This window comes from Rhinolophus sinicus, chromosome X, assembly GCF_036562045.2.
Source record: "Rhinolophus sinicus isolate RSC01 chromosome X, ASM3656204v1, whole genome shotgun sequence".
NCBI classification, from domain to species: Eukaryota; Metazoa; Chordata; class Mammalia; order Chiroptera; family Rhinolophidae; genus Rhinolophus; species Rhinolophus sinicus.
This window is the reverse complement of record NC_133768.1, coordinates 78,759,746-78,772,210: the sequence shown is the minus strand read 5'-3', so window position 1 is coordinate 78,772,210 and position 12,465 is coordinate 78,759,746. Positions and strand designations below refer to the sequence as shown.

Sequence of the window (12,465 nt, the reverse complement as noted above, 5' to 3'; positions counted from 1 at the left end):
GAAAGATGCTCTTTAGGAGCATGTGTCTTGCTATTTGACCTAGTTTTGAGGGTGCCCTTGGTGATGCAGCACTAGCTGGGCTGGATAGATTTCAAGTGAGTTACAGCATGTGATTGGTGGATTTTAAGACATTAATGCAGATTCAGATCTTATGCCAATACCTGACCTATGTCCCCCTTGTACAGTGCCTCAAGGGAACTGAGGGCAGCCTCCATCTCAAGATCACAGATTCCCAAGAGCTGCTCCTGAGTGTCTGTGGTGCAGGTTTGGGGTCACTGAACACCACCAAGATGTCCCCTGGGCTCTAGGGACCATCTTCTTTTGTCAAAAAACTTTTCCACAGTTTGTAGGGGTGAGTCCATTCACTCAGGCACCCAGAGTGCCCCTTGCAACAGCTGTAGGTGGGCTAGGTGGTGTTATAAGTGGGTAAAGGCTATGGCCAGTGGTTTCTACAAATTCAGTGTAGTCTCAGCTTCTGGACATGTCCTAGGTCCATGTCCACTTCAAAAAACAAAAACAAAGCAGGCCAAACCAACAACACCAAAAAACAAACAAATAAACAAACAAAAACAAATACACCCTCACAAAAACTCGATAAACAACAACCAGAGAGGAGAAACAAAAATATGTAAAAGAGACAAAAACAAGAGCGTAAGACAGAAAAACTGTAACCAAAGCAATAACAAGACAAACAAACTTGGGAAACGACAACAACAAAAAGAAAATAGAGGAAGGAAAAAGAAGAAAAGGAACAAAAAGATGAAAGAGAAGGAAAGGAAAAAAGGATAAAAAGAAAAAGGGAAAAATGGTAATAATAAAAATAAAAAGTGGGGGAAGAAAAAAGAGAATAACTAAAAGAAAAGAACCCATCCTCCCCCCAAAACAACAAGGCTCTCCACTCTCTTTCATCTGCAGGCCGCTTGCTCAACAATAGAGAGTCTGCGGGTGACTCTGCCCCAGCTGTGATGAGGGGAAGGGCCAAGCACGTCGTGGTCCAGCCTCCCTCTCAGGTTCACAGTGAACTGTCCACAATTGGCCGCCATGGGCTCTGGGGTGATGTTCACTACCAAAAATCCCCACAGGTTGCTGCGGGCTGTCAGTCGCTGCAAAAACCCTCTATGGCCTGTGGAGGTGGGGCTGGGCACCAGGGACCTAGGATGCGCCAGCAACGCAGCTGTAGGTGGGTGGGGCAGGCCCCAGGGCACAATGGTGTGTGGTCAGTGGCCCCCATCAAGTCTAAACAGCGTGTGCTCCTCCACCAGCAACCAGTCCACACAAATGCGCCATGAATGTCTTGGCCAGATTGTACTGCCACACAGCTCCCAACCCAACACTCTCAGGAAAACTCTCAGTCTCTGCCTGTCCCAATCAGCAGCCTGCAGATGAGGCAGAGCAGCACTGACAGCCAGGCACCACCCTGGCAACACTGCACACGCAGTGTATAGAGTGGGGACCCAAGGCAGCGTGCACACATGTCCACATCTCAATCAGCAGCCCGTTGGAGCCAAAGCTTGCCTGACATTCAGAACGCTCCCTAGCAATGGATCACAAGCCCTGTGCCCAGCCGGAACCCAAGGCAGCATGCGCATGCCTGAGCCGATTCCAGCAGACCAATGTGGTCCCAAACCTGACCATCTGTGGGAGGGCTTAACCCAAAAAAATGGCACTCTCTGGTACACCACTCATGTGTAAGCTCCACATAGGGCGAACAATGGTCCCAAAACCTCCAGCTTCCGCACCACAGGCGCTCAGTTCAGTCTTTTCCCAATGGCTCCTGGGCCCCCACACACGGAGTCACTCCCTCCACCAGGGACTGGGTGAGTGCTCGCCAGTGAGCGAGTCTGTGTGCCTGCTCCACAGGAGGGCGACTGGGTGTATATTCACACTCCATCCATCCTAGGTGAACAAAGGAAGTCCTCTCTGATTTCTACTGCCAGCTATTGTGGAACTCCCCTTCCTGGCAAAGGGATTCTGGGCAGGGGATCCCGGTGTGTGGCCAGAGGGTTTGTCACCCCACATCGGAAGTCTCCACCACTGAGGTGCTCCTCTGGAGTTTGCCCTTTCTCCATGGGACTGGAGTCAGTCTGCCTCACATCTCTGCCCCTCCTACCAGTCTCGACTTGGTGGTGTCTTCTTTAAATCTTTAGTTTAGAGGTTTTGTTCAGCAAGTGTTCAGATGAATTCCAAAGTTGAATGTTGTATAAATTATTTGTAATTTTGGTGTGATCCTGAGAGGCAGTTGGCACAGCGCCCGTCTATTCCACCATCTTAGCTTCTTCCCCTTTACCCTTTGTTTTATGTTTAAGTGTATAGTGCCTTATTTTGTGTAGTGGTTGCCATTTCCTGCTTCTGTCTGTCTTTCATAATATTGCTCATGGGTTTTTATTCTTTGGCTTTTTGGTTTGAGGTTGAATAGTCTCCTTCAGTATTTCCTGTAATGCAGGTCATGTGTTAGAAAACTCCGTCAGCTTCTGTATGTCTGGAAAGGGCTTTATTCCTCCTTCATATCTAAAGGATATCTTTGCTGGATATATTATTCTTGGCTTACAATTTCTCTCTTTCAATAGTTTGAATATTTGATTGCACTGCCTCCTGGCTTTTAGAGTTTCTGCTGAAATATCTGATGATAATCTATTGGGCTTTCCCTTTAGGTTACTGCTTTTTATACCCTGGCTGCCTTGACAATTCTTTCTTTTTCATTAATTTTTACAGCTTCAATACAGTGTGCCTTGGAGAAGGCCTGTTGGGATTGAGGTAATTAGGTGTTCTGTTTGCTTCTTGGATTCAAGGACCTAGTTCTTTCCACATGTTTGGGAAGTTCTCCTCGACTATTTGTTTGAATAGACTGTTCTCTTCTCCCTCACTTCTCCTTCTGGCATACCAATTATTCTTATGCCGCTCTTTCTGCTGGAGTCAGAAAGTTCTTGTAGAGTTCTTTCATTTCTTTTAACTCTCAAGTTTCTCTCTTCCTCCATCTACTCCATATCCAGATTTCTATCTTCAATATCATTGATTCTTTCCTGTATCTGATCATCTCTATTACCTAAGCTGGTTATTTCATTCTTCATTTCTTTTATTGAGTTCTTCATTTCCCAATTTTCTGTTTGGTTTTCTGTTTGGTTCTATTTTAAAATTCCAATCTTTTGGTGAAATTCATTTTGTTAATTGATTTTGTTTCTGAATTCATTAAATTGTCTTTGTGTGTTTCCTTGCATCTCATTGAGTTTTTTTCACAACTGCAATTTTGAATTCTCTGTCATTTAAGTCACATATTTCCACGTCTTTAAGTTCATTTTCTGGAGACTCTTCATTTTCTTTCTGAGCTGCCTTGTTACCTTGGTTATTCATGGCAATTAGTGAATTATTGGTTCTCTTTCTGGACATCTATAGTTTTACAGCAGGTTGAGATGAAGACGTCTTTCTTTGCTTTCCAGTAGGTGTTGCTAGAATGTTTTATTTTCTCTCCCACTGCAGCCTTTTATTTTCTCTCATACTGTAGCAATTTTTTTTTTGCACTGTTCTGTCTTCTCACTTGATGGGGGGTTCTGTGGAAGGTGGGCTTCTCCTCTGCGAACAGGTAATCTGGGTCTCCGGGTACTGCCTCCATGGGAGGATGTGGAGAGTAATAGTGTTCTGAGCTTCTGCAATCCCACTGCTGTCTCTGCAGTCTGAAGCAGAGCCTGTGTGTCTCAGTGGCTCTGGTTACCCCCACAGGGATCCACCCAGAAAGGCTGGGGCAGTGTGGTCTATGAGAGGCTGCTGGTGTGCTTGTGGCTCTGAGGAATGGCAACTACCAGCCCACAACTGTCTTGCTCCTACATTTGTTTCCCTGTCTCCTGGAATCAGTCAGTCATGCTGTGTACCTGCAGCTACAGGACCATGACTTCAGTTCTCAGGGCTCTAGATAGTCTGTTCTTTGACACTGCCACCGTTTCTTCTGGAGCCTGCTTCTCACACTAAGAGGGTGGGGATAGAGGGAGCTCTGGGAGGGTGGGGGTTGAGTCAGCCAGACTCTGTGTCTTTGTTTTCTGTTTTCTACCTGGCCATGAGAGCTTAAACCACAGTTCTCACCCAAGGTCTCTGCCCCAAATGCTGGGGTCAGCTGTATTGTATGCTGATCCCACAGGCAGAACCATGGGCCACAGGGAGAATGTCTGATCCCTGGATTCTTCCCTCTCCTGAGCCTGCAGTGAGCCCTGGAGCGCATTCTGCATCCAGCAGCCAGTGGCCCCCTGTCTCTGCACTTCCCCCTTCCCTCTTCTTCTGCTCACCTGATTTGCCCACCTTCAGGTGATTCAATGCTCAGATTTCTCAAATGTGCTTGTGTGTTGCTTAAGTTATCCTTTGTTGAATTATAGCAGTTTAATTTGTTGTAATTTCAAATATAGATTTCAAGAAGCACTCCTCATGCTGCCATTTCTGTGACATCTCTCTCAGATTTTACATATTGATTCCACAACAGCTCCTGGCTCATATGAAGTGCTCAATAAATTTAACTGTTATTAGACACCAAATTCTAGTCATTTCAAATTTCTTGAAGTTACCAAAAACAATCAGGCATTTTGATACTTCTGTATTTGTGAAAGCTGTTTATCCTGCCTGGAATGCTCTATCTTAAGCTTTTCACCTGTTAATCTCCAATTATCCTTTAAGGCCTAGCTTAAATATCACCTGCTATTTGAAACCTTCCTCATTACCAGGGGTTATTTTCTTGTTTGTGGCACTGTGCACAAATTGTAGTACAGTTACACTTGTTTGTTTATGAGTCCCCTGTAGCAATGTCAATGCTCCTGGGCTGTATATATTTTTCTATTATGTGGTGCCAGCACCATCTTACTGGGATCCACTTTTCTCAATTGTGTTTAGCTATGAGAGAAACAGATTCCAATTGTGGCTTAATTTATATGTCTGCTTTCTCCATTGGACTCTTAAATTCAATAGAAATAATGGCTTGTATGCTCCCTGCTGGTATCTTCAGAGTTTAGCACAACATTTGCCCTATACTAGACACTCAATAAATATTTTCCAAACTGAAAATAGAATTATCTAATCAAATTAACTAACTTTACAAATGAAGAAACTAAAACTCAGGGGAGTGATAAGACTTTGGAGATGAGATCACACTTTGGATCCCAGTGAACTGGGGGACTTTTCTCTTAAAATAACATGAAAAAAGTGACCCAAGAATATTAATGTAACTAGAACTAGAACTTAGATTAACCCAGATCCTTCAGTATCTCTCTACCTTGTGGGGAAAAAAATATTATGAGAGTGAATCTCAAGCCCTGACATTGAATTAAGCATATAACCTATATTCAAACTCCCACTAGGTTTTTGGGTATATACTCAGGAGAGGGATTGCTGGGTCATATGGTAATTCTAGTCTTAAATTTTTGAGGAACCTCCACACTGCCTTCCATAATGGCTGCACCAATTTGCATTCCCACCAACATTGTATGAGTTCTGACAATTACACTTTTGAACTTGTTGCAATAATGTTGCTAATGTTTTCTTTTTTATATAAACTTTTTTTTTAAGATTTTATTGGGGAAGGGGAACAGGACTATATTGGGGAACAGTGTGTACTTCCAGGACTTTTTTCCAAGTCAAGTTGTTGTCCTTTCAATCTTAGTTGTGGAGGGTACGGTTCAGCTTCAAGTTGTCTCCTTTCAGTCTTAGTTGTGGAGGGCGCAGCTCAGCTCCATGTCCAGGTGCCGTTGCTAGTTCCATGGGGCACAGCCTACCATCCCTTGTAGGAATCGAACTGGCAACCTTGTGGTTGAGAGCCCACGCTCTAACCAACTAAACCATCTGGGAGCTCAGGGGCAGCTCAGCTCAAGGTGCCGTGTTCAATCTTAGTTGCAGGGGGCGCTGCCCACTGTCCCTTGTGGGACTTGAGGAATCGAACTGGCAACCTTGTGGTTGAGAGCCCACTGGCCCATGTGGGAATCGAACCGACAGCCTTCGGAGTTAGGAGCATGGAGCTCTAACCGCCTGAGCCACTCGGCCAGCCCACTAATGTTTTCTTGATATCAGCGGGATTATTCATTATGAATTTGTATCAACTAGACAAGAAGTTAACCATATTTACTATTTGGAAGTGTCATGGGAATGTAATGTACAACATAAGGAATATAGTTAATAATATTGTGATAACATGGCATAATGTCATATGGTTGCTGGATATACCATGGTGGTCACTTCTTTAGGTATACAAATGTTGAATAACTATGGTGTACACCTTAAACTAATATAATATTGTATGTTAGTTATATTTTAATAAAAATCTTAAAAAACAACAAATGAACTTTCAGTTGGACCCCATTTCCTCCAGTCTAAAGACAGATAAGCAAGTTTCCTAACCATTTCCAATTTAGGCCTACTGGCAGTACAGGACAATGAAAGAACATTGCTGATGTTGAACCATCCTTGTGCCCCGGGGATGAACCCTACTAGGTTGTGATGTATAATCTTTTTAATGCATTGCTGTATTTAATTTTCTAGAATTTTGCTTAGGATTTTTGCATCTGTATTTACACCCCTGAATTTAAAATTAGTTGAACAACAATAACTCCACAAAGGACTCCCTGCAAGATGAAGAGGCCCACTACTGAAGTCACCTACAGGTGGGCAAATCGCATGACCCAGGGAGGAGGGAAGGAAGAAGTGCAGAGATGGAACTGCACGGGCGCAGGACACAGACCTAGATCAGTGCTCTGACCTCGGTGAATCCTGGAGCTACCGCAGATGCGGGAGAGTAAGAACTCGGACTGCTAGGGCTCTCCTTATGGCCCACAGGGCTGAGGGCGCAGCATATAACATGGCTGAACCCAACGCTCATGGCAGAGACCTCATAGAAAAGACTGAGGGAAGAAGGCTGAAAACAGTGGTTTAAGCCCTCACTGCCAAGCAGAGAATGGAAGCCTTAGGCACTGAGACTAGCCGCCCCCTCCCTACCCTCCCAGAGCTAACCCCGCCCCCACATGCCCGGTGCTAGAAACAGAACAATAGCAGTGTCAGATCAAAATAACAGAATATTTGCAGTTCTGAGAACTGTGGGCCACAGACACAGATTCGCAGCCCAACTAGTTCCGTCAAAGGAGAGGGAGCTGTGGAAGCAGGACCGGCTGTGGTGGTGGTCGCCGCCATTGCTCTGGGCCACATCTCACAATTCACCCAGTCCCTGACCCCACCTACCTGGACAGATACCTGCAGGAATAAACAAAACTGCTGAAACACGGGCTCTGAATCTGGAGCTGGAAGAGCTTTGGAACATCAAAAGCTCTCCGCATACCCACAGGGACACTGCGACCCGTGACCTACATGAACTATTAACAGAGGAGAAGCCTGTTTCCCAGGGAATCCCCAATTTGTGTGAGAAGCTGGAATAGTGCAGAGAAAACATAGCACTACCGTGTGGCAGAAGAAAAATTACCTGTAGTTGGAGAGAAAATAAAACATTCTACCAACAAGTATTGGAAAACAAAAGAAAGACCGCTTCCTATCAACCTGTTGCAGAAGCCACTCCTGTAGATGTCTAGGAAGAGAAATAGTAAACCAGTAATCGCCATGAATAACCAAGGCAACAAGATAGCTCAGAAAGAAAGTGAAAAATCTCCAGAGAAGGCACTTAAAGATACAGAAATATGTGACTTAAATGACAGAGAATTCAAGATTGCAGTTCTGAAAAAACTCAACGAGATACAAGAAAACACAGATAGGCAGTTAAAGGAACTCAGAAACTCAATCAAAGAACAGCATGAGCATTTTACGAAAGAGATTGAAATTTTAAAAAAGAACCAAATAGAATTTCTGGAGATTAAGAACTCAATAGAAGAAATTAAGAATGAAATAACCAGTTTAGGTAGTAGAGTTGACCAGATGGAGGAAAGAATCAGTGACATCGAAGATAGAAACCTAGAAATGACACAGATGGAAGAAGAAAGAGACTTGAGACTTAAAAGAAATGAAAGAACTCTACAAGAACTTTCTGACTCCATCAGAAAGAGCAATATAAGAATAATGGACATACCAGAAGGAGAAGAAAGAGAGAAGGGAACAGAGAATATATTCAAACAAATTGTCGATGAGAACTTCCCAAATTTGTGGACAGAACTGGACCCTCGAATCCAAGAAGCAAATAGAACACCTAGTTACCTCAATCCCAACAGGCCTTCTCCAAGGCACATTGTATTGAAGCTGTCTAAAATCAACGACAAAGAAAGAATCCTCAAGGCAGCCAGGAAAAAGAAGACGGTAACTTACAAAGGAAAGCCCATTAGATTATCATCAGATTTTTCAGCAGAAACTCTACAAGCCAGGAGGGAGTGGAACCAAATATTCAAACTATTGAAAGAGAGAAACCATGAGCCAAGAATAATATATCCAGCAAAGATATCCTTTAGATATGAAGGAGGAATAAAGACCTTTCCAGACATACAGAAGCTGAGGGAATTTTCTAATACACGACCTGCACTACAAGAAATACTAAAGGAGGCTATTCGACCACCATCAACAGGGACAATTTGTGGCAACCAAAACTCAAAAAGGGGAGAGTAAAGGCCTGAACCGAATATGGGAATGGAGAAAGTAAGCGTGCTGAAGAAAATGGAATACTCTAAATATCAAACTTTCTTTTACATAAACTTAAGGGTAACCACTCAAAATAAATCCAGAATTGAAATATATACTGAAATAAAAGAAGAAACAGAGGGAAACATCATAGAATACCACCACACAGAAATAATAGACAACAACAAAAGGCAAAGAAACAATGGAGACACAGCCTTACCAGAAAACTAAAGATAGAATGACAGGAAATCCTCACATATCAATAATCACCCTAAATGTAAATGGACTGAACTCACCAATAAAAAGGCACAGAGTAGCAGATTGGATCAAAAACTAAACCCAACCATATGCTGTCTCCAAGAGACACATCTCAGCTACAAGGACAAGCATAGACTCAAAGTGAAAGGGTGGAAATTGACACTCCAAGCAAATGGTACCCAGAGAAAATCAGGTGTAGCCATAATGATATCAGATGAAACAGACTTCAAGGTGAAAAAGATAACAAGAGACAAAGATGGACATTTCATAATGGTGAAGGGACTGTACAACAAGAAGACATAACAGTCATCAATATTTATGCCCCCAATCAGGGAGCACCGAAATACACCAAGCAACTACTAACAGAACTAAAGGGAGAAATTGACCAAAACACAATTATACTAGGGGACTTAAATACATCATTGACAGCTATGGATAGATCATCCAAACAGAAAATAAATAACGAAATAGTAGCCCTAAATGACACATTAGATGAAATGGACATAATTGACATTTATAGAGCACTTCATCCTAAAACATCAGACTATACATTCTTTTCTAGTGTACATGGAACATTCTCAAGGATAGACCATATATTGGGACATAAAATCAGTCTCAACAAATTTAAGAAGATTGAAATCATACCATGCATATTCTCTGATCACAAGGCTTTGAAATTGGATATCAACTGTAAAAAGAAAGCGGAAAAACACAAATACATGGAGATTAAACAACATACTTTTAAAGAAGGACTGGGTCAAGAAGAAATTAGAGGAGAGATGAAAAGATACATAGAAACAAATGACAATGAAAATACATCCTACCAAAATTTTTGGGATGCAGCGAAAGCAGTTTTAAGAGGGAAATTTATCTCATTACAGGCCTATCGCAAGAAACAAGAAAACTCCCAAATAAATAACCTCATGTTACACCTTAAAGAACTAGAAAAAGAAGAACAAGTAAAACCCAAGGTCAGCAGAAGAAAGGAAATAACAAAAATTAGAGCAGAACTAAATGAAATAGAGAACAAAAAGACAATAGAAATAAATTAATATGACAAAGAGCTGGTTCTTTGAAAAGATTAACAAAATTGACAAACCCTTGGCTAGACTTACTAAGATAAAAGAGAGAAGACACTGATTAACAAAATCAGAAACGTAAAAGGGAAGTTATCACGGACACCACAGAAATACAAAGGATCATCCAAGAATACTATGAAGGACTATATGCCACCAAATTCAACAACCTAGAAGAAATGGACAAGTTCTTAGAAACATATAGCCTTCCAAGGCTGAACCATGAAGAACTGGAAAATCTAAACAGACCGATCACCAGTAACTAAATTGAATCAGTCATCCAAAACCTTCCCAAAAGCAAAAGTCCGGGACCAGATGGCTTCACTAGTGAATTCTACCAAACCTTCAAAGAGGATCTAATACCAATTCTGCTCAAACTCTTCCAAAAAATTGAAGAAGAGACAGTACTCCCTAACTCATTTTATGAGGCCAACATTACCCTGATACCAAAACCTGGTAAGGACAGCACAAAAAAAGAAAACTACAGACCAATATCTCTAATGAATACCGATGCAAAAATCCTAAATAAAATTCTAGCAAATCGAATACAACAATGCATTAAAAAGATTATTCATCACGACCAAGTGGGGTTCATCCCCGGGGCACAAGGATGGTTCAACATACGCAAATCCATCAATGTGATACATCACATAAACAAAATAAAGGACAAAAATCATATGATTATATCAATTGATGCAGAAAAGCATTTGACAAGATACAACATCCATTTATGATTAAAACACTTAATAAAATGGGTATAGAAGGAAAATACCTTAACATAATAAAGGCCATATATGACAAGCCCTCTGCTAATCTCATAATTAATGGAGAAAACTGAAGCCCTTTGCTCTACGTTCAGGAACACGACAGGATGTCCCTATCACCTCTGCTTTTCAACATAGTGTTAAAGTCCTTGCCAGAGCAATCAGGCAAGAGAAAGAAATAAAAGGCATCCAAATTGGGAATGAAGAAGTTAAATTATCACTCTTTGCAGATGACATGATGCTATATATAGAAAACCCTAAAGACTCCACCAAAAAGCTATTAGAAACAATCAACTAATACAGTAAAGTTGCGGCTACAAAATCAACGCACAAAAGTCCATTGCATTCCTATATACTAACAAAGAAATCTCAGAAAAAGAAATACAAAAACAATTCCTTTTGCAATTGCAGCAGAAAGAATAAAATACCTAGTAACAAAGTTAACGAAGGATGTGAAGGACCTATATGCTGAAAAGTATAAGACATTTTTGAAAGAAAAAGAAGAAGACACAAAGAAATAGAAAGACATTCCATGCTCATGGATTGGAAGAATCAACATAGTTAAAATGGCCATATTACCCAGAGCAATGTACAGATATATTGCAATCCTCATCAAAATCCCAATGGCATTTTTTCAAAAATTGAACAAAAAATCATCAGATTTGTTTGGAACCACAAAAGACCATGAATAGCCAAAGCAATCTTAAGAAAAATAAACAATACTGGAGGTATCACACTTCCTGACTTTGGCTTGTACTATAGGGCTACAATAATCAAAACAGCATGGTATTGCCAGAAAAACAGACACATAGATCAATGGAATAGAATTGAGATCCCAGAAATAAAACCACATAAATATGGACAGATAATTTTGACAAAGAAGCTAAAAACATACAATGGAGCAAAGACAGCCTCTTCAATAAATGGTGCTGGGAGAATTGGATAGCCACGTGCAAAAGAATGAAACTGGACTGCTATTTGTCACCATGTACCAAAGTTAATTCAAAATGGATCAAAGACTTAAGCATAAGACCTGACACAATAAACTGCATAGAAGAAAACATAGGTACTAAACTTATGGACCTTGGGTTCAAAGAGCATTTTATGAACTTGACTCCAAAGGCAATGGAAGTAAAAGCTAAAATAAACGAATGGGACTATATGAAACTTAAAAGCTTCTGCACAGCAAAAGAAACCATTGACAAAATAAAGAGGCCACCAACTGAATGGGAGAAGATTTTTGCAAACAGTGCCTCCGATAAGGGGCTAGTATCCAGAATATACAAGGAACTCATGCAACTCAACAACAAAAAACAAACAACCCAATTGAAAATGGGCAGAGGACTTGAAGAGACATTTCTCCAAAGAGGACATACAAATGGCAAATAGACATATGAAAAAATGCTCAACATCACTAATCATCAGAGAAATGCAAATCAAAACCACAATGAGATATCACCTCACCCCAGTCAGAATGGCTATCATCAACAAGACAAATAATAACAAATGTTGGAGAGGCTGTGGAAAAAGGAACCCTCATACACTGTTGGTGGAATGCAGACTGGTGCAGCCGTTATGGAAGGCAGTGTGGAGGTTCCTCAAAGAATTACGAATAGAATTGCCATATGACCCAGCAATCCCTCTCCTGGGTATCTACCCAAAAACCTGAAAACATTTAGAGATAAAGACACGTGTGCTCCAATGTTCATTGCAGCTTTGTTTATGGTGGCCAAGACATGGAAACAACCAAAATGTCCTTCGATAGATGAATGGATAAAGAAGTTGTGGTATATATA

At 41.3% G+C, this 12,465-nt stretch overlaps 1 protein-coding gene across 1 annotated transcript in view; it reads left to right on the top strand.

The window, feature by feature from the left end:
• Positions 1–1,041: 1,041 nt before the first annotated feature.
• The window catches only part of LHFPL1 (LHFPL tetraspan subfamily member 1), a 102,380-nt gene continuing 90,956 nt past the window's right edge, over positions 1,042–12,465 (top strand). The window contains exon 1 of the mRNA XM_074323312.1: positions 1,042–1,180. Coding sequence (XP_074179413.1) covers positions 1,042–1,180 — 139 coding nt within the window. The remainder of the gene's footprint in view (positions 1,181–12,465) is intronic.